The sequence below is a fragment of the Salmo salar genome, chromosome ssa17 (assembly GCF_905237065.1).
Source record: "Salmo salar chromosome ssa17, Ssal_v3.1, whole genome shotgun sequence".
Lineage (NCBI taxonomy): Eukaryota > Metazoa > Chordata > Actinopteri > Salmoniformes > Salmonidae > Salmo > Salmo salar.
Window position 1 is genome coordinate 49,869,822 of NC_059458.1, and position 26,444 is coordinate 49,896,265.

Genomic DNA, 26,444 nt, shown 5'->3' on the forward strand with positions numbered 1-26,444 from the left:
AGCAAGGCCATCCAGTGTTGTCAGCCTCATTGAGGCTGCATCGCAAATGGCACCCTATTCCGTATGTAGTGCACTTCTTGGTCAAAGGTAGTGCACTATGTAGGGACTAGGGTGCCACATGAGACGCAGACAGAGTTGTTAGCCATCCTTTGTATTTTCCTTGAATGTCCAAAGATTTGGGTCAAAACAGCAATTTTCCATGCTACAAAATGTTGTTTCCTGCTTAATACCTATTATTATATGTTCATCACAATCTTATGTCTTTCCATGGAAATAGAACGTGGAGATTTAAGACTGCTAAGGCGTCAGATAATCTTCAGAGTAAGCATTCCGTTCTACTGCAACAAGCAGAGGCTCAGTTCAGCTCCCGCCCACAAACGCAGACCAACAGTCCCTGTGTCTCTCTCATACACAGACACAGTCCCACACAGACACACACCTCTAAACAGTGTGAAAGCGAAGTATGAATGTTCCCAGGTTATAACTGGGTACTGTGAAGTTGTGAAGAAAATCATAAGTGCCTGTAAAAATCAGCTTTGTACACACAAATGACTGCAGTAATTAGGAACAAAACAGCACAAAAGGTTGTCTGGCTGGAAGTGCATCCTAATGTACTGCTGCCTCTGAAGAGAGGTGAGTCACCAGCATACAAATGGCCCTCTGTGGAGTAGAGTGAGACTGGAGTGGAGGAGAGGAGAGGAGAGACCACGATCTGAATGACAGACACAAAGAGCACAGGAAAGACGATGAGAGGAGAGAGATGAGAGAAGTAAGTGCGGTGAGCGAGGTGAGAGGAGCGGGAGAAAATGTGAGAGCAGGAGAGAGAGCGAGAGAAGACGAGAGATAGAGTATGTAGATGATTGCCATTCTGTAGCACGAGGGACATCTCATGACCATTAATCCCCTATAGTATATACATTGTACACTGCTCAAAAAAATAAAGGGAACACTTAAACAACACAATGTAACTCCAAGTCAATCACACTTCTGTGAAATCAAACTGTCCACTTAGGAAGCAACACTGATTGACAATAAATTGCACATGCGGTTGTGCAAATGGAATAGACAACAGGTGGAAATTATAGGCAATTAGCAAGACACCCCCAATAAAGGAGTGGTTCTGCAGGTGGTGACCACAGACCACTTCTCAGTTCCTATGCTTCCTGGCTGATGTTTTGGTCACTTTTGAATGCTGGCGGTGGTTTCACGCTAGTGGTAGCATGAGACGGAGTCTACAACCCACACAAGTGGCTCAGGTAGTGCAGCTCATCCAGGATGGCACATCAATGCGAGCTGTGGCAAGAAGGTTTGCTGTGTCTGTCAGCGTAGTGTCCAGAGCATGGAGGCGCTACCAGGAGAAAGGATGGTCTACTGAGATCCCTCAGTAGACCATCCGCCACCTCATCAGGAGCATGCCCAGGCGTTGTAGGGAGGTCATACAGGCACGTGGAGGCCACACACACTACTGAGCCTCATTTTGACTTGTTTTAAGGAAATTACATCAAAGTTGGATCAGCCTGTAGTGTGGTTTTCCACTTTAATTTTGAGTGTGACTCCAAATCCAGACCTCCATGGGTTGATAAATTGGATTTCCATTGATTATTTGTGTGTGATTTTGTTGTCAGCACATTCAACTATGTAAAAAAATAAGTATTTAATAAGATTATTTCATTCATTCAGATCTAGGATGTGTTATTTTAGTGTTCCCTTTATTTTTTTGAGCAGTGTATATAAAACATACAACCAATAAATTGTGCATTCTTTATTTTTCATCTTATTTTGATTTATTAAAATGTAAATCGATCAAAGACGACAAAATAAAACCGTAGTGTTTAACCTGTATAGATGATTATTTGTACTACCATTACTACTCAAATGAACTGTATTTCATTATTTTTTAAAGAGAATAAATACCCTCTAAAATAAAAATACCCACTTCAAAAACTATGAGAATAAAAATGATTTTCCACTATAGAAATAGGTCCTACTTCTCGCTAAATAGTAGAGAGCAGATTATTCAGTCAACGTTCCTATCGGTCCTAGACTATGGCCACATCATCTATATGAACACAGCTGCCACTTCATTAAAGCCGTTAGATGCGGTTCATCATAGAGCATTGCACTTTATTACGGCAACAATTTTAGTACTCATCACTGCATTCTCTACCAGAAAGTTGGTTGGCCCTCTTTGATGTCACATAGGTTACATTGCACAATACATTGCTATGTTTTCATTTATAAAGCCCTTCTACAACAATTCTCACTGTACCTAACAGCATTACTAAACTTTAAACATAATGTTATCACACCCCATCTCGGGGATGGCTAACTCTGGAAACTCCTTTGGTCTCTACTGAGTTATGTAAATCAGCTTTTAGTTGTCTTGCACCTTATTTGTGGAAAAATCTTAAAAATGTTCTTAAATGTGATGTTTTGGTGCGTCTAGGTGAATTCAGAAAGCTGATTGAGGACCTTATTACTGATGAATGTGATGTTTTGGTGCCTCTAGGTGAATTCAGAAAGCTGATTGAGGACCTTATTACTGATGAATGTGATGTGGTGCCTCTAGGTGAATTTAGAAAGCTGATTGAGGACCTTATTACTGATGAATGTGATGTTCTGGTGCCTCTAGGTGAATTCAGAAAGCTGATTGAGGACCTTATTACTGATGAATGTGATGTTTTGGTGCCTCTAGGTGAATTCAGAAAGCTGATTGAGGACCTTATTACTGATGAATGTGATGTTTTAGGACCTTATTACTGATGAATGTGATGTTTTGGTGCCTCTAGGTGAATTCAGAAAGCTGATTGAGGACCTTATTACTGATGAATGTGATGTTTTGGTGCCTCTAGGTGAATTCAGAAAGCTGATTGAGGACCTTATTACTGATGAATGTGATGTTCTGGTGCCTCTAGGTGAATTCAGAAAGCTGATTGAGGACCTTATTACTGATGAATGTGATGTTTTGGTGCCTCTAGGTGAATTCAGACAGCTGATTGAGGACCTTATTACTGATGAATGTGATGTTTTGGTGCCTCTAGGTGAATTCAGAAAGCTGATTGAGGACCTTATTACTGATGAATGTGATGTTCTGGTGCCTCTAGGTGAATTCAGAAAGCTGATTGAGGACCTTATTACTGATGAATGTGTTTGTTTTTTAGGACCGTGTTTTTCTTTCTGCTTGCATTTTCTGTAATGTGTAATTCAGGGCTCATCTGTAAAAAGAGTCCTTGGTCTCACTATGACTCCTTGATCAATTAAAGGTTAAATAAATAAATAAAACTATCATTGCATTGTAATGTATTTACTGAAATGCTGTACCACTACACTGCTTTGGCAATATCTACAAATTGTACTTTATGCCAAAAAATAAATCTGAATTTGAGAGAGTGCGAGAGAAAGAACTAAAGACAGAGAAAACGAGAGAGAGCACTGGTTGAAGTAAATCAAACCCTCTTTCCGCACCCTGGTGTAATTACACAACATTTCATCCCTAGCGAGTGTTTAGAAAAAACAGCGAGACCAAACGGTGGCAGTGGGCACCACCTGGGAACCGTGCCGGGGCGTGTGGCTAGCAGCTGCAATCCGCTCTGAACACACCGCTAAATGGCTGTATGGATGCTGTAGCCTTGCCACCTACCTGCCTTCTTCCACTGCCTAGCTAACTCTGTGTATGGGGCCATTTACATCAAGGCCAAACACACTCGAGTGCTCACACATGGTCACACACACGGCTCGGATGTGGTAATGGCTGTAAATCAATAAGCGACAAAGAGAGAGAGAAAGTGAGGAGGCGGCGGAACAGTTCCCTGGGTGATACACTCAACGCCGTCCGCCACAGGGCTGACGTGTAAAAGGCTGTATTTGGCTACGGTACAGTGCAGAGAGAGAATATTCATCATTCACACACTAACTCTGAAGAGATGGAACAGAGGGGGAAAGTGGGACGGCGCGACTAACCTACACACAGGGGACTCCACTGTGACTAAACCTGTGTGTATTCATATGTGTGTGGCCAATTCAACACACGGAACTACTACACCCCATACACCTAAAAATACACACGCCTAACCCGTTCTCTCCTGGGGAGGTGGTACACATACACACAGGCACACAGTGAATGTAAACAGGGGAAAGGAGAATTAATGTACCTGAATGCCGTCCAACAATTTGCTCATGCACCAGAAACTGTCAGCCTCGATGTTTCGCAAAGCCGCCTCCTGCAAGCTGGACACGTCAAAGTTCTCCACCTCCTCCTCTGTAGAGAGAGAGAGAGAGAGAGAGAGAGAGAGAGAGAGAGAGAGAGAGAGAGAGAGAGAGAGAGAGAGAGAGAGAATTAGGTCTACCAGCATCACAGCAGGGGCCTTGTATTAAACAGAAAAAAAGAAGAGGGATGGAAAGATGTTCTTGAGGAGAGCCTGAGGAGTCCTTGATGAAGTGTAGTGGTACAGAATGTTAGAGAGCCTCTCTAACAGCACCTGTTAACAACACGTCGATTTAGTCTCCACACTCATTCACACATACATTACTTACATTATGCAGACTGTTTGTTCTTACTACATCTACAACCAGTCATTCAACTACATCTACTCTCCACCCTCGAATACCGTTGCTTAAATCAGCCTATCACTCGAATACCGTTGCTTAAATCAGTGCACGTGTGAGCACTCTCTCGCTCTCCAACTCCATGTAAATTGCATCCAAAATAGATAATCCTGTTCTAGATTGATATATAGCCCTATATATAGATGTCCTAGACTACCTCTTCCAGGTATTAAATTCAATGCAGTATTAGCCTTATATTTAGCTAATTAATGATGGGTTATGCATAATAAGCTTCTAACTTAGAGCCTGTCTCATGTGCAATACACAAGCACCTGTGCTCCGCTGGCCTCTCATTGAAAAAGACTCCTTAGCTCTTGGAGTCCCATACAGGAAAAGCTTTTCGTTTTTTTGCTTTTCTTATACCAATAGACTATTGGGGCTCCCAAGTGGCGCAGCGGTCTAAGTTACTGTATCGTAGAGCTAGAGGCGTCACTACAGCCTGAAAATGAACCAGGGTCTGTATCACAACTGGCTGTGATTGGGAGTCCCATAGGGCGGCACACAATTGGCCCAGCGTCATCCGGGTTAGCATTTGGCCGGGGTAGACCGTCATTGTAAATGAGAATTTGTGCTTAACTGACTTGCCTAGTTATATAAAAAAGGCTAAATCAAACATTTGAAGAGGGACGCAAGCGCTTTTGATGATGAATGTTAAATACAACAGTCAATAGATCTCACGGGTAGTTTGAAAGAAGAGTCAATGCCTGATGACGGTAGGCTATAAGTTATTTTTAATAATGAAGACAAGGACAACAAAACATCTCATTTAACTGTTGAAAGCGAGGAATGAATGAAGCAACAATGGAGATATTATTAAAGCTATATACTGTATGCATCTGCATACTAATTATACAAATAGGCCCTATCATATTTCCATATAATACAATAGAGTAATACGGTTCACACTCAAAGATACGCCTACTGGAGCTGGTTTCATTTATTTACCCAAGAGAGCATATAGCTAGCTACATCTATGGGCTTTTAGGTTTTTCTGTTGTGCGCAATGTGCAGTAGCTTATATCATAAATGTATTGGATAATGACACGATCATTTGGGCTTTTGGGGTTTGGGGAAATGAAATGTATTTAATATATGTCTCATCAGGTTCGGGTAGCATCAGGTTAGAATTTTAATGCTGATCAAAGCTATAATAAAATCCAGACATATTTATATGTTTTATAATGCTTTGAATAACACTTCCAGTTTTGGTGGGAAATACTGGGTTACCCAGGAGAAAAGTGATTTATTCTCAGGATGGAACATTAGTAAAATACCTGGAAAATATTCAACCGTAGTACGGATGTTCTTTAGTACCTCTCACAGACACCACTGGTCCATTTTTGACGAAACTTGGATGAATGATGAGTCTGGCCATAGAGATCAAGCATTTACACAACTACACTGATTGGCGCTATAGTAATCAACTGAAATTCCAAACATTGAACAAGCCTACCTCCTGTCCCATTTGTGTTACAGTCATGGACATTTTGTACAAATGTACATATGAGCAACACGTTTCCAATAAGGACCTATAAGCTCGGCCCATTATATACAGTAATTGAAAAAAAGACAAAAGTTCTCTCTCTCGCTCTCATTGATCCACACAACATAAATGGGGGGAGGGGGGTGGGGGGGTTGGGGTCTTCATAATTCGTTGCCTTGTTAAGCATACGTCCTTTAATTACTTCTATATGTCCGTCGTGTGTCGACCTGGGTTAATTTAGACCAGGTGTAACATAATCTGTAATCATGCTGATGGGTGCCATACGGGATCATTAACAAATAATCAGATTGGCTAGGTGAAGCGTGGGGAACATGACTGTATGACAGATACGGTGTGGGCTGTGCGTGCTCTCAGTGGCAACTCTGACAGGTAACACCAGAGGAGGTGAGCAGCAGTCAAGCCCTCGGGTAAATAGGGAGAAAAGTCAAACTGCTGAAGGCGGGCTCTAATGGACAGGGAGAAGGGATGGCTGGATGGATAGATTGTTCAAAGACAGGAGAGCATTTTCAGGAGCCCTTAATACGGTGGTCACCAAAGATTTATGTAGAAAAGCCAATGATAAAGCCTTGCACTTGATTCAGAAGCCCTGCACCCAGGGTAGGCAAAGTCTTCCCATTTTTAGCCATTTAATTTGTCTGAAGGGACAAACTCCGCCTACCCGGCAGACCAGGAAAGCTAAATCAAGTGAGCCTACTGTGCTGGCCAATCGGATAGCTCATATCAATGTGCCTACAGCTTCCACGAAACTATCAAAGAATACAGGTGTTTCTGTGAGTGAGTTCATGTTTAAGTTTCTATTCAGCACTCTCAACTGTTTAAAAAAAAACAACACTTTTACAAAACAAAAAATGCGCTTCTCCCTACTTACACTCGCACTGCAGCTGTAATGAATGAAGTAGTCAAGGATATCGATATGTTGCGTTTTTATTTATGCAGCTCATCGTGTCCATTTTAATAGAGGAATATTTAACTTTTTGTGCTCATAGGAACAACATCAATTCGTGCATGAGGCAGAAATAATGTGGTGCGACTATAGTTTTACCATCAGGTGGAAGACTGTCCCCCCTCTCTGGTCAGTCTCACCAGAGGAAAGGAGAGAGCAGGGGCCGTGAGAGGCAGACAGTCTGCTGCTCTCTCCTTTCCTCCGCTGAGATTGACCATCAGATGCAGGTACCATCAGTAAAATAAAAAAGGTAAGTATTTCAATATGTTCAGCTGTGCCTAGCAAGTGACAACAACTGATCTATTTTGTTATCAAAGCACGTGTTTTGAAATATAATATGGTCTGAGAAGAACAATATTGGCAGGCCAATCATAGCCAATTTGCTGTGATAATGTATTAGGCCTACTGCCCAAACCTCATTCCTACATAACTATTTTTATTAGGTTAATGTTGCATAGGCTTACATCTTAAGTCATGTTTAAAAAAAAATCTGAGCGGTAGATCTCGACTTGCTTTTTGACTCCGAAAGTCATCTCGACTCAGAAAGGGTTGGTGACCACTGCCTTAATACAATTAGACCCTCCCCAGGTCTTAACTGCCAGTTTAACACTGTTTTGTTCAATTGAGGTGAGGGTTGGGGAGACACTTGTGTAGATCTGCTAGGAGTGTGTAGAGGTATATTGGGGTAGGGGGGTTGATGTGGAATTGGAGCTAAATCAGAGTATGCATGAACAAGGGCACAAGAAAGGCGCTGTGTTTCTATTCCCCAAACGTCTGTACTACTTGTTCCACAAATCAACAGCTCCCCCTGTGGTCACTGTAGGAACTGAAGCCTGCTCTGACGTGAAAGGACAATGATATACAAGTGAATTTCCATTGGGAGGGAAGCACAACAAATTAGATGTCCTTTATTATATTGGAAGATCAGAGTCACCTACAGTGTTCTCTCTCAGCCAGTGTCCTCGGCTTTATTCAGCCACACACTTACTCCACCTCTCTCCCCCGGCACACTCCTTACAAAGACAAGTCACTGGGGCCACCAGACAGTTTCTGACGTCATCAGTAGTAGACGCCACAAAGCTACAATGAGTTCCATTTCTATGAGTCGACGTGGGACGCACAAACCCAGGGGGCAGGTCAGTAATAATAAGAGCCTTTCGCTGAGAGGAAGAACATGTCAGTAAGAGTGTGTTACGGGCATTATGATTATGGCTCATGGTGCCCCGAAGAACAGAACAGTTATAGGTGAGCAGTCAGATTATGTGGGTTAAATAGGCAGATTGAAAAGTCCCAAAGTGTACCGTTCCTAGCACCGCACAAACACACACACTCTCCCTCTAAGGGTAGGACCAGGCCATCTGTCCAACCGTATCGCCAGGAGAGAGAGCCTGTGGTCTGTCATTCAGCTGCAGGTCACAAAGAGAGAGAGAGGTGACACAGCCACTGAGCATCACACTGACTGGACACAGGAACCAGAGAGACGATGGAGAGCAGAAGACCAGAGAGCAGGGATACAAGGTGAAGCCCAGGACATGGGAGGGTGAGATTAAGGTGTTTGACCATTAATAGAGGGCTACAGGCATATGGACACACACTAGTATACCCAAACACACACGCACTAGGGCTGAAACTCAATCAGTCAACCAGTTGATAGGCTGTTGGTCGATCGAGATGTTGAGCAGTAGCACCAAAAAACTAAAATAATAATAATTTGTCATGGTGTATCCTGTCTGAGAGGACTGATCCACTGTGGAGGCTGTTGGCACAGTCCAACAATCTAAGACACATGCTACTGAAATTCTATATGGTTATATTATGTAAGAACAACGGTGCAACACAAATAAAAAGGATAAACAAATGCGCTTTCTCCCGCGTTGAAGAGTGGTTGCTGTCCGCGGTTCTAAAACAGTGCACTGTGGAATTGGCACGTTTTCTGAGACTATGTTGCTATGTGCATAATAGCCAAGTTACCCAGTATATTGGTGTTGAGAACAATGTGGCGGAGGCAGCAGCAGAATGAGGAGAAGAGAAAACAGCCCTCACCTTATAGTCTAAGAACAGTGAGGAGAGAGGAAACCAACTTAATTAGGTCTATAGTCAATATCCTAACTGTTAAAGGTGCCTGGCTTTATACATCATCTATATATACACTACTGTTCAAAAGTTTGGAGTCACTTAGAAATGTTCTTGTGGGTTCGATTACAGGCTCTAACCAGAATAGAAAGAGGAGTGGGAGGCCCTGGTGCATAACTGAGCAAGAGGACAAGTACATTAGTGTCTAGTTTGAGAAACAGACGCCTCACAAGTCCTCAACTGGCAGCTTCATTAAATAGTAACCAATTTCACTAATTCGGCTGTTTTTAATCTTTGCTATGCTTCACACTTTTTCCCCCCGTTAGAACAGCCTCTCTGGTATTACTTATTTAGTGTTGTTTACACTGTTCCAAATTGTAAGAAAATAATAATACAAATAATCCTCTTTTATCTTGATCTCCTTCTTAAAGTTATTACTATTATTATTATTATTATGATCATCATCATTAATAATAAGTCATGTCATTATCATTAGAAGGCTAAGTATAGTATCCTTGTATAACCACCATTGAGTTGTAGGCCTAAGAACGCATCCTGCTTAGTGTGAATACCGTAACTTACTTTGGCCTATATCTCAATACTTATATAGGCTACTGTATCAATCATTCATTTGTTCATGTCATCACACAGCATATGAGTCATTCATGATTTGAAATGCAATCAAGCATTTTTTTTTTTAAATAACAAAAGAGAACCTTGAATAATTTGCGTAAAGAATAAACCATTCAATTGTTTCGCATTCATTCACGAATGCGACTGTTTAGTCTTTGTTGTAATAAAGTCTTCCCCAAAAAAGGACCCTCTGGTAGGCTATTTATTTTTTTTGTGTCGTTTACATCGTTCCAAACGGTCAGAAAAAAATACATTGTAATCTAACACCACCTGTTTGGCACACGTAACATGCACACAGCGCTTGCTCCTTACCTTCTTTTTCTTAATCTCCAGTATTTTCCACAACAAGTCACATTTATTCCACACCTGACTTCACCTTTACCTCCTGAGCAACCAAACATTCCCATTTTGATTTTATTTGTCATGTCATCTGCATTCATTTTGCTGTCACATGTTTTACGGTGTTTGTTATAACCAATTTATTGATGTGATTGTGATATGCTATAGGTCAGACCCTATCGGTCAAATGCATGTGATGTGTACATGTATCACATAAAGAGAGCAAGGCTTGAGGGAACAGGGAATGTTTTTCCTAAACAAATTAGGGATTTCGGTAAGATAACTTTTCAGTCAGAAATGGCTGTAATTATGTTGCAGCTTCAGCAACACAGACAGAGCGATAAACACTAAATGTTCTGTGGTGGTTGCTGCAGCAGGGAGGAGAGAGCGACAATGGGTGCTAGTCAGTCACTCGTTGTCATTTTTGTAAAACACAGAAAGTCTGAGTCCTGCCTGGCACAATCAAATCAATTGCGGTCAGACTCCCTCTAGTCATTTGTGTGTCTTAATTATTTAATCAAACAGTGCGCTTAAAGCATCAGACAAGCTCAGTGCATATAGTTGATTTGATTAAAACACATAGGATGTGTCTATAAATGAAAAAATAAAAGTTTTAAGAACAGACGACTGTCTACCAATAATTTTTTGGGGTCAGGGACAGCCCTAACACACACACACACACACACACACACACACACACACACACACACACACACACACACACACACACACACACACACACACACACACACACACACACACACACACACACACACACACACACACACACACACACACACACACACACACACACACACACACACACACACACACACACACACACACACACACACAAACAGGCTTACTCACACAGACACACACAGGCTGATCCCTAGAGCCTGGTGTTGTGATCATCTGGGTTCATTAACCTTTTCTCTACAGATTAGAGAGAGAGGGATGAGATGGGTTCTGCCTGGTAAACTAGTGCTGCAGCTCTGCAGACTGCAAATCCCAAAATAGAACCAGCATAGCTACTGCCATGGATGCATCCCAAATGGCACCCTATTCCCTATATAGTCTACTACTTTTGACCAGAGGCATATAGTCCTTTTTTGGACATCTCTCAGTGATGTTCTATCGATTCCAAGGATCATTTCATGTTTTCATGTGCATCTGAGTTCTTGCAGAAATGCAGAAATACAGCCAGGATGACGTAGCATTATGATCAAGCAGCTCTCCAACACATTTCTCCTATTTTTCTGACTCTTCAGTCCAGGGTATATTGCATGGTGCTGCCCAGTGGCTCAGAGAGCAGAATGGTGAGAGGCTTTGTGGCAAATGTAGGAAACTGCAGTCAGAGGATGCTTGGGGAGAGGATTGTGCAATCTTGGAGGGTAAGGGAAAATGCTGTTTTATGAAAACACAGTAACAGATGAAGTGATTTAGCGGGTATATTTTCACTACAGTACATGTAAGGATGCTCGTAGATGTATTGACTGAAAGGGGAGAAATGTTCCTTTAATGTCAACTCTGTTTTTATTAGACAGAGGCCAAGGGCCATGTTTGGACTGGCTGCTCCATTATAATGGATTAGATTTACATGGTGATTTTCCACACTGCTTTCCAGTACATTTTAGCACCCAAATAGAGTGTGGGAGGGTGGGTTTTAGTGTGAGTGCGTGTGGATGTTTGTGCGTGTTTGCATGAGTCTGTTTCACTATCAGCCTAACACAGATCCTCCCCTCTACATCTGCCAAGCAGCTTCTTATTGGCCGGTGATAACATAGCTTCCTGTCTGCCTAGTGTCCGTTTCCTGACGCTAGGAAAAACGCGACAAGATATCCGGGATAGGGCAGTACCAGCTGTGTGCCTGGGTTGGCACACAGAGAGCTGGGTTACACCTCCAGAGAAAGAGACAGTGAGACACCATGCCATCTGGCAGAACCCATCAGCAGTATGGGTCTATGGGCTTTCAGTGACACCCAGGGGAGAACTACTGGCACTCTCATTGAAGCCACGGGAGTTCAAGGCCGACTACGGTACAGCAGGCATTGGTAGCAGAAAACTAGATTCGCCAATATAATGACTGCAATCTTCAAGTGATTAAAAAAGTGCTTTGAAGACAATCATCGTACCAATAATTGCTTCGAATAAACAATATGCACAGATGAAGTCATACGTTTACCTACACCTTAGCCAAATACATTTAAACTTAGTTTTTCACAATTCCTGACATTTAATCCTCGTAAAAATTCCTTGTCTTAGGTCAGTTAGGATCACCACTTTATTTTAAGAATGCGAAATGTCAGAATAATAGTACAGAGAATGCTTTATTTCAGCTTTAATTTCTTTCATCACATTCCCAGTGGGTCAGAAGTTTACATACACTCAATTAGTATTTGTTAGCATTGCCTTTAAATTATTCAACATGGGTTAAACATTTCAAGTAGCCGTCCACAAGCTTCCCACGATAAGTTGGGAGAATTTTGGCACATTCCTCCTGACAGAGCTGGTGTAACTGGGTCAGATTTGTAGGCCTCCTTGCTCGCACACGCTTTTTCAGTTCTGCCCACATATTTTCTATAGGATTGAGGTCAGGGCTTTGTGATAGCCACCCCAATACCATGACTTTGCTGTCATTGAGCCATTTTGCCACAACTTTGGAAGTATGCTTGGGGTCATTGTCCATTTGGAAGACCCATTTGCGACCAAGCTTTAACTTCCGGACTGATGTCTTGAGATGTTGCTTCAATATATCCACATAATTTTACTCCTCATGATGCCATCTATTTTGTGAAGTGCATCAGATCTATTTGTTTCATCAGACCAGAGGACATTTCTCCAAAAAGTACGATCTTTGTCCCCATGTGTAGTTGCAAACGTAGTCTGGCTTTTTTATGGCGGTTTTGGAGCAGTGGCTTCGTCCTTGCTGAGCGGCCTTTCAGGTTATGTCGATATAGGACTCGTTTTACTGTGGATATAGATACGTTTGTGCCTGTTTGCTCCAGCATCTTCACAAGGTCCTTTGCTGTTGTTCTGATTTGCACTTTTCGCACCAAAGTACGTTCATCTGTAGGACATATTTTTTTATTTTTTTTGTCATTTAGCAGATGCTCTTATCCAGAGCGACTTACAGTAGTGAGTGCATACATTTCATTTCATGCATTTTTTTTTTTGTACTGGCCCCCCGTGGGAATCGAACCCACAACCCTGGCGTTGCACACACCATGCTGGCGTTGCAAACACCATGCTCTACCAACTGAGCCACAGGGAATAGAACACGGAATAGAACGAATAGAACGCGCAATAGAACGCGTCTCCTTCATGAGCGGTATGATGGCTGCGTGGTGGTGTTTATACTTGCGTACTATTGTTTGTCCAGATGAATGTGGTACCTTCAGTCGTTTGGAAATTGCTCCCAAGGATAAACCAGACTTCTGGAGGTCTACAATTTTTTTCTGAGGTCTTGGCTGATTTCTTTTGATTTTCCCATGATGTCAAGCAAAGAGGCACTGAGTTTGAAGGTAGGCTTTGAAATACATCCACAGGTACACCTCCAGTTGACTCAAATGATGTCAATTAGCCTATCAGAAGCTTCTAAAGCCATGACATAATTTTCTGGAATTTTCCAAGCTGTTTAAAGACACAGTTAACTTAGTATATGTAAACTTCTGACCTAATGGAATTGTAATGCAGTGAATTATAAGTGAAATAATCTGTCTGTTAACAATTGTTGGAAAAGTTACTAAACGACTTGCCAAAACTATAGTTTGTTAACAAGAAATTTGTGGAGTGGTTGAAAAACTAGTTTTAATGACTCCAACCTAAGTGTATTTAAACCTCCGACTTCAACTGTTTGTCCTTGAAACAATTGTTTTAAAATCGCACACAGAAGACCTTAAGGATAATTTAGTTGCTAATGGCAGCCTGCAGGAGGCTTTATCCGGCTTACCTAAACTGAGAAAATTGTCTGTGACAACTTGGATGGCAAATAAACGCCGCAAAAAAATAAACTGGCCTTTTTCAGGACCCTGTCTTTCAAAGATGATTTGAAAAATCCAGAAAACTTCACAGATCTTCATGGTGAAGGGTTTTAACACTGTTTCCCATCATTAAACAATTAATGAACATGCACCTGTGGAACAGTCGTTAAGACACTAACAGCTTACAGACAGAAGGCAATTAAGGTCACACTTATGAAACCTTAGGACACTAAAGAGGCCTTTCCACTGACTCTGAAAAACACCAAAAGAAAGATGCCCAGGGTCCCTGCTCAACAGTGTGAACGTGCCTTAGGCATGCTGCAAGGAGGCATGCAGATGTGGCCAGAGCAATAAATTGCAATGTCCGTACTGTGAGACGCCTAAGACAGCGCTACAGGGAGACAGGACGGACAGCTGGTCGCCCTCGCAGTGGCAGACCACGTGTATCACCAGCACAGGATCAGTACATCCGAACATCACACCTGCAGGACAGGTACAGGATGGCAACAACAACTGCCCGAGTTACACCGGGAACGCACAATCCCTCCATCAGTGCTCAGACAGTCCGCAATAGTCCAGCCTCTCTCAGCCTGAGGGCTTGTAGGCCTGTTGTCAGGCAGGTCCTCACTAGACAGCACCGACAACAACGTCACCTACGGCACAAAACCACCGTCGCTGGACCAGAAAGGACTGGCAAAAAGTGCTCTTCACTGACGAGTCGCGGTTTTGTCTCACCAGGGGTGATGGTCGGATTCGCATTTATCGTCTAAGGAATGAGCGTTACACCGAGGCCTGTACTCTGGAGCGGGATCGATTTGGAGGTGGAGGGTTCGTCATGGTCTGGGACGGTGTGTCACAGCATTATCGGACAGAGCTTGTTGTTATTGCAGGCAATCTCAACGCTCTGCGTTACAGGGAATACATCCTCCTCCCTCATGTGGTACCCTTCCTGCAGGCTCATCCTGACATAACCCTCCAGCATGACAATGCCACCAGCCATACTGCTCGTTCTGTGTGTGATTTCCTGCAAGACAGGAATGTCAGTGTTCTGCCATGGCCAGCGATGAGCCCAGATCTCAATCTCATTGAGCACGTCTGGGACCTGTTGGATCGGAGGGTGAGGGCTAGGGCCATTCCCCCCAGAAATATCTGAGAACTTGCAGGTGCTTTGGTGGAAGAGTGGGGTAAACATCTCACAGCAAGAACTGGCAAGTCTGGTGCAGTCCATGAGGAGGAGATGCACTGCAGTACTTAATCCAGCTGGTGGTGCCCCCCCCCCCCTTTGTTCAGGAACACATTATTCCATTTCTGTTCGTCACGTCTGTGGAACTTGTTCAGTTTATGTCTCAGTTGTTGAATCTTGTTATGTTCATACAAATATCTACACTAAGTTTGCTGAAAATAAACGCAGTTGACAGTGAGAGGACATTTCTTCTTTTGCTGAGTTTATATCTACAGCCAAGGCTGAGTACACAGATTGTTTTTAGACAAACATTTGTTTTTCTCAATACATTTTCACCCAAAACGTGTAGCATTCACAACTTCCCTTAGCTGAGAACATTGTGGAGAGACTGTTTTGGAGTCTGTGAAAGCCTGTATGATTTGTCTAGATGTGTCAATATCATCTTGTACAGTCTTCACAGAGCCAAGAGTGGCCTCCAGCCACAGAAATCAGTCATCTCATTGAGATTAACCCAACCTGACTAACACAAGCCAATTAAGAAGATAACATCCTGAAACCTAGTGTTGGTTAATGATTATCACAGATTCCTCTGAGGTAGGTAATTGAAACAGTGGATAATTAATATGAGAGTCAAATTTGGCAAAGTTGTCTTAGTAACACCAGCAGAGATACAAGTGATGCTGGGAGCATAATTATACTGTATGAGAGAAAGAGGAGAGAGAGAGAGAGAGAGAGAGAGAGAGAGAGGTGTTAATCCATCTGTGATTTAAGAAATAGATATTTGGAGATAATGAACAAAGATCTTCACTCTCTGTGTGTCTTCCTCCAATAGCAACCGTATGAGAGCCTACAGTGGACACAAGCTACAGGATCTAAATAACTGTCTGCAGCCATAGGCTTTGCACTTGACTAGACCAGACTAGCACCAGCCCAGCCCACACAGTCAGCGAACACACACAGCTGCCTCTCCTCTCCACCCGACCAACCCAGCAGTACGGTTCACCTACCAACGTCCAACGCTTGCTCCGCAATCACGTAACCATGGCGATGGTACAGTAGCAGAGCAGAGGAGAGCAGAGCTGCATTTCAGATATGTTTGGATGGCTGCATCTGAATTGGCACTGGTCAAAAGTAGTGCACATTATACAGTAGGGAATAGGGTGCCATTAAAGATGCAGAGATGTTGTTGCTGTTCTCTCTGTGGCCTGCTGGTTGCTTGGCTAGTGATCCAGTTCTTTATCTAGGGATCTCACTGCCACATAGAAATGATTGTCAAGGGTATTTGGTATGTGTATTTTAACTGACTTGTCCGGAAGGGCCCGTACAAAGCCGAACTCGACTGCTGCAGTAGAGAGAGAGAAATTATATAATTTATGCTGCTGCTCTTGCTGTTCACGAGTGGAGCGTGGCGGTTGTTTTTGTTGGCCAATCATAAGTCATCAAAGCAGCAATAGGCTACAGTCAGAGCCTCGTGTGCAGAACATTTTGGAGATATCAAATCAATGGAAGATGGAATTAAAATGACGGAATAAGTTAAAGGAGAAGGATTGGCTACAATGACCAAGAGCCAACAGGTAGGCTGCTACTTAATATTCTGAATGGAGTTGTTTTAATTTGTAACTGTAGGATGAGACAGCTACCTAGGCTAATTGAGGAAGCAGCTATCTTAACTAGCTTGTCCCGGTCTGATGCAGTCAAGACAGTAACTACGTAATCATATGATGGTTGGTTGGTTGGTTGGTTGGTGTCTCTAGTCTCTCCCTCCCTGTTCCCCGTGTCACTTGCTCACAGTATGCCCAATCCCCCGCCTCCTAGAGCGGCACCTCTCTCGCCCTCCTCTCACGCTGTATCAGCTCCGGTTAAAAAAGTAGCTTAGAAAGCTTTTCTTCCGCTTCCCTCACTCTAATTGGGTCTGGATCCGACCAGGTCTTTACAAAAAGGGTCTAGTTGTCCACGGGTCCATTCGGAACGTGTCTCTGTTTTAAAAATGTATTTATGAAAACGGGTCCGGGTGGGAAAGCCCCAGGTCCATTTCAGAACGGGGCCCGTGAAGACCTCTAATGTGGGGAGAACTAGGCTGTAACTGTATGTCTGAGAAGGCTCTTTAGTCAACACTATCATAGTCTACACATCTTACCGCTTACTTGACTACTAAATTGTTGGGAAAGAGCTTGTAAGAAAGACATTTCACTGTACTGCACGTGACAATAACACTTGAAACTTAAAAAACGTACAATGTAACAAAACACACACAATCCCCCACTGACTTAACCTGTTATTGCAGACAGAGACAGAGATGGACAGACAGTCATCAGTCTAGATGAGTTGCCACTAATGGAGAAAAGAGGGTGAGAAGAGGAAAAGAGGGAACATTTCTAGTGTGTGAAATATAGAAGATCAATCCATTAAGATATTCATCTGCAGTCTCACAGAAATCATTAGAAGTACAGTTAATGTGAGGTATTACGCCCTACGTCCCAATTGGCGCCCTATTCCCTACATAGTGCACTACTTCTGACCAGAGCCCTATGGGACCCGGTCAAAAGTAATGCACTATATAGGGAATAGGGCACCATTGGGGACGCAGCCTTGGTCTACGAGGCTGAGTGGAATGTTAATTGACAAATTGATAAATGTGAAGTAGCTACACTGAATTAAAACTGACGCAAATAAATTGACATGGAATGAGTGGAATGAGTGGAAGGTGCAACAACTCATGAAGTGGCATGGCACAGTGTCTCTCTTAACAAAAAGGCAATCTCAATTGCATCAGGTCAAGTGCATCGGATTTCAGCGGGGTGACAAAATGATAAAGGAGCAATTTTTCATGGCGAGAAATCTGCGCCGAAATCCAATTTATGCCTTTTTATAGTAGAGGAATTAATTTAATCCCAAAATATTAAATAACCGTGAATATTATTAATGGTGAACGTATAACTTCTTGACAAGGCGTTTTTTCAGAATCATTCTCGGGCTCCAGCGCATTTTATGGAATAAGGAATGATGAGAAAATGTGTGGAGAAAGTCTCAAATCAGACCTGGTGTTTCAGATCCTGGCCATTTGAATGAGTCAGCTTCTCCATCATCTTATTGAAGAAAATATTTCAAGACGTGATATGAACGATTCTGTGCTTAGGATGATACTGTGTATTGTATTTCAGAAAATTATTTAAATGGAAATAAACTACAAATATGAGTACTGTGTAATAAATATAGAATTGAAAAAAAGTGTCTCAAGGCAAAACAGATTCTAAATTTCCATCATTTAAAAAACAGAGCAACAGAGGCAAAAACAAAACTAAAGTTTGAGTCTACTTTCTAATTGCTAGGCCTACTTCAGATGCACATTTCTTTACTACTGCATATAAGTACGATGTGTCTGCACTGTTCCCTGCCTTCCACATCAGTCTACTAGACACAAACTTGGGTCAATGAGGAACTCCACCAGAGAACGATAGAAGAGAGGGGGATGAGAGAGGAGGAGGAAAGAGGGAAAACCTCCAGTGAATGCCAGTGGTCGTGCCGAGGTAATTACTTAATGACTCGTTAGAGCAAATAAAGAATGTTAATCAGCTAAAATCAGCGCCTGGCGATGGGAGACGGCGAACAAACCTATTCTCATTAACTACTCAGCAACAAGACACACCCCACTGAACCCCCGCTCAATCAGCACGACAGAGAACCAACACACCCCACTGACCCTCTGCTCAATCAGCACGACAGAGAACCAACACACCCCACTGACCCTCTGCTCAATCAGCACGACAGAGAACCAACACACCCCACTGACCCTCTGCTCAATCAGCACGACAGAGAACCAACACACCCCACTGACCCTCTGCTCAATCAGCACGACAGAGAACCAACACACCCCACTGAACCCCCGCTCAATCAGCACGACAGAGAACCAACACACCCCACTGAACCCCCGCTCAATCAGCACGACAGAAAACCAACACACCCCACTGACCCTCTGCTCAATCAGCACGACAGAGAACCAACACACCCCACTGACCCTCTGCTCAATCAGCACGACAGAGAACCAACACACCCACTGACCCTCTGCTCAATCAGCACGACAGAGAACCAACACACCTCACTGACCCTCTGCTCAATCAGCACGACAGAGAACCAACACACCCACTGACCCTCTGCTCAATCAGCACGACAGAGAACCAACACACCCCACTGACCCTCTGCTCAATCAGCACGACAGAGAACCAACACACCTCACTGACCCTCTGCTCAATCAGCACGACAGAGAACCAACACACCCCACTGACCCTCTGCTCAATCAGCACGACAGAGAACCAACACACCCCACTGACCCTCTGCTCAATCAGCACGACAGAGAACCAACACACCCCACTGACCCTCTGCTCAATCAGCACGACAGAGAACCAACACACCCCACTGACCCTCTGCTCAATCAGCACGACAGAGAACCAACACACCCCACTGACCCTCTGCTCAATCAGCACGACAGAGAACCAACACACCCCACTGACCCTCTGCTCAATCAGCACGACAGAGAACCAACACACCCCACTGACCCTCTGCTCAATCAGCACGACAGAGAACCAACACACCCCACTGACCCTCTGCTCAATCAGTACGACAGAGAACCAACACACCCTACCTCAGGGGGTCCTGAAATCCCCACAAGGGTAGTAAAACACAGAACATTCTCCCTCGTGAGTACATTTCCCACATCGCCATGAGGACAAAAGCTATTTTAAGTTTAGGGGTAAGATTTAGGGGTTGGGTTACAATTAGGCTTAGGTTTATGGATAGGATTAGGGGTTTAGTTCAGGGTTAAGTTTAAGGAAAATAGGATTTTGAATGGAAATACATTTTAGATTTCCACAAGGATAAAATAACACGTGGGGGGGGGGGGGGTCCCAGATACAGCAGGAGTCCTTCTCTCCTCTTCTTCTCTCGGTGCCTGTAGTTATAGTGCCCCGTGTTTGATCACAGACACTAACTCCATATTCATGGGGCATCTAATGGGCAAATGGTTTCAGCGCCGTTTACATAAACTCTGTTTAAAGCATCTGTCTGAGATGCTCAGTGTCAGCTAGGTCTCAGACCGTACACCAACCAGCCACGCTAACGCCTTGCTAGGATAGCACTGAGCAGAGCAGGTTAACTCTCTTCACTTATTTGGTCTTCTTTCACAGTGTTCTGTTGCTGTTATTAAAACCAACCTTCATATCTATGCGTCAGCATACAGTGTAGACTCCGTCAGAGCTAGGCTATACGTCTGGTTTATTATTCTGATTAGAAACCTGATAAATCATGTATTTGCCAGCTCCGTCACAATGTATTATTTTCTATTTCGTAAGTGCACACAAGCATTTTGCTACACCCGCAATAAAATCTGCTAAATACGTGGATGTGACCAATAACATTTGATTTGATTGAAGTGGACATATGATGGAGACCTGGTTCACTTAAGACCGTGAGCTACAAAAATATTGGAACAGTGACACATTTTTGTTGTTTTGGCTCTCTACTCCAGCTCTTTGGATTTCCAAATGATACCATGACTATGAGGTTAAAGTGCAGACAGTCAGGTTTTATTTGAGGGTATTTTCATCCATATCGGGTGACACGGTAAGATATTACACCACTTTTGGTACATAGTCCACCCATTTTAGGGGACTAAATGTATTGGGACAAACTCACGTGTATTAAAGTACTAAAAAGTGAAGTATTTGGTCCCATATTCCTAGCACGCATTGACTACATCAAGCTTGTGACTCTACAAATTTGTTGGATGCATTTGCTCTTTGTTTTGGTTCTGTTCCAGATAATTTTGTGCCCAATAGAAATGAATGGTAAATAATGTGTCATTTTGGAGTAACATTTCTTAACACTTCTACATTAATGTGGATGCTACCATTATTACGGATAATCCTGAATGAATCCTGAATAATGATGAGTGAGAAGGTTACAGATGCACAAATATCATACCCCCAAGACATACTAACCTCTCACCATCACAATAAGGGAAGTTGGCATTTTTGGGGGGGGATGATACTTTCTCACTCATCATTATTCACGATTCATTCAGGATTATCCCTAATCATGGTAGCAAATATATAAGTAGAGAAAAAGTCAAAGTAAGTAAAAAAGGAAAAAAAAAGAAAGATGAGTCACTTCTGAGAGTCGCTTCACCCCAGGAAGAATAGCTTCTGCAACAGCTAATGAGGATCCGAATAAGGGGGATTTCTCCCTCTGAGCTCCTTGCTTCCCCTCTCTTCCCTTCTCTGTCCCTCTCTCAGCCTCTCTCTTCCAATCCCTGCCTCTGCTCCTCTCTGTCACTCACTGTCCCTCTTGACCCCTCAGTGCCAGGACCAGCAGGCAGGACTTAGTCGAGAGCTCTTGGACAGACAGGACTGAATGCTCACCTCATTCCTCCCTTCATTATTACATGAATTTCCCTCACCTCTCCGCCATGACTTCTTGGCATAACTCCTTGGCTGTGACACCATCATGGAGTTCTTGCCTGCTGCCCACTGGCACACTGCCTGCTGCAGCCCCCTTAATTACTCCTGACCAGACCCCTACACTCACTCACACAAGTTATATTATTCCATTCACTTTGTACTGACATCCCTACTGCTCCTGTATAAAGCCCAGCAGTACTACCGTAGGTCATCTTCCAGGAAACGTGTAGCTTCCTTCTGACAGCACGGAGCCTCTCTCTCCAGTGTCCACACTGACAATCAGAGAAAGACCACCAGAGCTCATCTGTCCTCTCCTAAATAACTTCAGCCAATCCAATACAGGATCCATACTAGACCTGGGCGATAGGGACATATGGGAGAAATAGACAAAAGGTAATAACTATTTTGCTCGATCACAACAAATACGATTTTTTTATGGAGAGTTACTTTAAATTAGAGGCAGGGCTCTTCAAAGCATTTGCCAACATATTTGTGCATATTGGCCTATAGGCAATATTACTTACCACCTGAAGGAGTGGGAACTCAAAACACTTATCTAGATTGCTAACTCTAAATACGATATTGTTGCTAGATTGCCATGCAGGCTAATTGATTAATCTAAATGTAGGCCAGTGTCCTATAAAAACTTTCCAGAGCTAGGCCTATAGGCTACTTGATGTAGGCCCATTCACTGCAAATGGCACACACCGCACCAAACTAATTACAGCCTACACATGCTGCAAAGCGGTGCCATGAACTCAATACAGAGAAATTAATGATATGACTATCCTCTCTGTAACTAGACAGTAGTTGCTTTAAAACTATTTTTCTCTCAAGAGCATTTTGAGCAACGGTAATATGCTTGTGCTTCTCAGAATCCATCTTTCCCTCCTCCGTGCGCATAATGGGGAGAGGGAGAGAATTGGCAGCCGACAGGGAAACAGGGAAAGGCAGATACTTTCACAGCTGGAATCAACATAATGCACAGGCTATTACTGTTGAACAAATAATAGTATAATATAGAAAATGTGGACTTATATTGAGACGCAAAGAGGAAAGCAGTGTCGTTCTTGTATGAAAAATATTTTAACTGTATGCTGTTGTTCAATGCAGAGTGAATCTCGAGCACCAGGAACTGCCTGGTCGAGTGACAGTGGGTGGGGCTTGGTGTGTGGATTTGGAAGCAGCCAAAAGCATTAGTGTGCAATTGCAGCCACCAATTCGGGGCTGCAGTTGCATCCCATTGGTTCCTGCATGAACCCCCCCTCGAGCAACCCACTGGTTCCTCCATGAAGCACAATGTCTTAGTTCTTGCATCATCAAAGGAAGGAAGATAGACATTTGTTTGAAAACTAGCAGCAACAAAGGAACAAAAATAGAGACAAAAAAAGTGATAGCTTAGCGTTGCTACAGAGCAAAGGCAATATGAGAAGATGCAGATGGAAGGGGAGCCTTGATCCTGTCTGACAGATGTATTTAGATGGTGTTGATGAGAGAGAAAAACACCTAATGCAGGTGAACATTTTAATAATTTCTCTGACAGAGGAAACGGTGATTCACATTTCACACAGCATGTCACTCAACTTCCTCACATCTTCGACACCTCTTTCTGGTGTTACAGCGCCTCCAGAAATTATTGACACCCTTCAACTTCCTCGCATCTTTTACACCCCTTTCTGGTGTTACAGTGCCTCCAGAAATGATTGACACCCCTCAACTTCTTCCACATTTTCTTGTGTTACAGCCTGAATGAAATTATTTTGTCAAAGTGGAATGATGTTTTTCAATATTTTTTACAAACCATTCAAAAGCTGAAATGTCGTATGTCAATATGTTATCAACCCCTTTGTTATGGTAAACCTAAATAAGTTCAGCGGTAAAAATGTGCCTAACAAGTCACATAATTTAAGAACAAATTCTTATTTACAATGACGGCCTACCAAAATTTCTCCTGCAGGGACGGGGGCAAAAATGTTTTTTTTTTACAAATAAAAATACATAGGACAAAACACACATCACAACAAGAGAGACACCACAACACTACATAAAGAGAGACCTAAGACAACAACATAGCATGGCAGCAACACATGACAACACAGCATTGTAGCAACACATGACAGCAGCACAGCAGCAGCACAAAACATAAGTTAGATAAACACTATTATTGCAAACAGAGTGATTCTAACATGATTTTAAATGAGTACCCCGTTTCTGTACCCCACTACAAAACACAGGCGTCCTTCCTAACTCAGTTGCAGGAGAGTAAGGAAACCGCACAGGGATTTCACCATGATGCCAATGGTGACTTTAAAACAGCTACAGAATTGAATGGCTGTGATAGGAGAAAACTGAGAATGGATCAACAACATTGTAGTTACTCCACAATACTAACTTAATTGACAGAGTGAAAAGAAAGCCTGTACAGAATACAAAACTAGCTAGCTAACATTGAATCTAGTTGGGGGTGATTGGGTTTATCATCTATTGGACTAGGTAAAGTGGATTTTTGCTACTAGATCACTTTTACTCTTGAAATCTTTGGTTGTTTACTACACTACCTTACTCTGTTTAGCACATGGCCTTACATGTGAATCCTTAAATAGATGGGTTGAGCTAAGGCTTAACCTCTCTGGGCTGGGGGGCAGTATTTTCACGGTCGGATGAAAAGCGTGCCCAGAGTAAACTGCCTGCTACTCAGGCCCAGAGGCTAAGATATGCATATTATTAGTATATTTGGATAGAAAACACTGAAGTTTCTACAACTGTTTGAATGATGTCTGTGAGTATAACAGAATTCATATGGCAGGCGAAAACCTGAGAAAAATCCAACCGGGAAGTGTGAAATCTGAGGTTTGTAGTTTTTCAAGTGATTGCCTATCCAATATACAGTGTAAATTTGGTCAGATTGCACTTCCTAAGGCTTCCACTAGATGTCAACAGTCTTTAGAACATTGTTTCAGGCTTCTATTGTGAAAGGAGAGCGAATAAGAGCTGTTTGAACCAGTGGTCTGGCTGAAAGCCTTTAGTTTAGTCACGCGCGCAGCCGTGAGCACGAGCTCCGTTCCCTTTCATTTCTAAAGACAAAGGAATTGTCCGGTTGGAATATTATTGAAGATTTATGATAAAAACATCACAAAAACAATAATGTTTCTAAAAACTGTAATGGAACGTTTTTGACTTTTCATCTGGACTTGGTGCCCGCGCCTTGTGCATTTGGAATAGTGAACTAAACGTGCAAACAAAAAGGAGGTATTTGGACAAAGATTAACTTTATCGAACAAAACAAACATTTATTGTGGAACTGGGATTCCTGGGAGTGCATTCCGATGAAGATCCTCAAAGGTAAGTGAATATTTATAACGCTATTTCTGACTTTTACTGACTCCGCAACATGGCGGGTAACTGTATGGCTTGTTTTGGTGGCTGAGCGCTGTACTCAGATCATTGCATGGTGTGCTTTCACCGTAAAGCTTTTTTGAAATCTGACACAGCGGTTGCATTAAGGAGAAGATTATCTTTAAGAGAGTGTAAATGATGCTGAATGGGTGTAGACAAAGAAGAGCTATCCAGTAGTTGTACTAAAACATTCAAGGGCTTTTTTCTCAGAAGTGGAGTTACCAAAAGTTTCAAAGCAGAATTACTTTCCCATTGTTCCTCAACTGTAGTGTATGATATACAATTTTCCAGCTCTACAACTTTCTAGTCTCTACTTTCATCCAATGTAAAAAACATAATTTAATATGTTGCTACATCGGACCAAATCGAGCCGGTCGGTCACAAATGTGGATTAAGTCAAGGGATATGAATACTTTCTGAAGGTAGATTATACACTGCCCCTAGTGGTCAGGCAGAGTGACAGGTTAAGCAGTGTATTACAGTACACTACAAAAGCCTATAGCCAACATGCTACCGCTACATTATGTAGGCCTACTGACTACCGCAAACAAACCCACGCTTCTGAGAGACGTGTGTGCATAGCAAAGGGGGAAAACCCCTTCTGTTCTTCTATCAAGAGCAATAGCAATTGCATCTTTTTTTGGGCAAATGAATGGAGTTCTTGGATAATCGCTGAGAATAAGGTCTGTGGCAAACACAGGCTTAGGAGATCTATATACGTTTTGTTCTATGAGAATCTTCATCAGCTAAAGTCACCTTTTGTGAATTTTGAAGCGTTTCCATAATTAAAAAAAAAGCACAAAAGGCTTCATAATTCATAAAGGTCATGTTAACTGACTGATATTATCTCATAGAACAAAACGTAGATCTCCTAAGCCTGTGTTAATGTCGGACATTATTTTCGGTGTTCATCCCAAAACCCTATTCTTTCCCCGTTCATTTTCCCCATAGGAGCAGCTGAATGAACCAGAGGTAACTCATATCCGGGTTTTAGGACTACAAGCTGGCAAGCTCTATAATGCATGGTACCTAACAGCAGCAGGCACAACACAGCATGACTTACTGGCCCTTCTATTACATCCCTGTCATCATGCATCTTTAACACATAGGGATTCAACCAGCACAATCCAGTGAGTACGAATCACGCTATGGCTGCTACTACTGCAAACGCTGCTGAAAAACCACACACACACACACACACACACACACACACACGCACACACGCAAACACACTAACACACATACCTCCTTTCATCCTCCTCCTCAATACTCATTTAATGAAAATCAGCTACAATACAAAGCAGCATTGCCTTCAAGAACAGTAATGTCCCGT

The 26,444-nt window shown here is 42.7% G+C and overlaps 1 protein-coding gene across 3 annotated transcripts in view; it reads right to left on the minus strand.

Moving 5' to 3' along the window:
* Positions 1–26,444, minus strand: part of tbc1d22a (TBC1 domain family, member 22a) — a 211,892-nt gene that overhangs the window by 97,566 nt on the left and 87,882 nt on the right. For all 3 annotated transcript variants that reach the window (XM_014152782.2, XM_014152784.2, XM_014152781.2), the window contains one exon: positions 4,152–4,258. In XM_014152782.2, the coding sequence (XP_014008257.1) occupies positions 4,152–4,258 (107 nt within the window). The remainder of the gene's footprint in view (positions 1–4,151; positions 4,259–26,444) is intronic.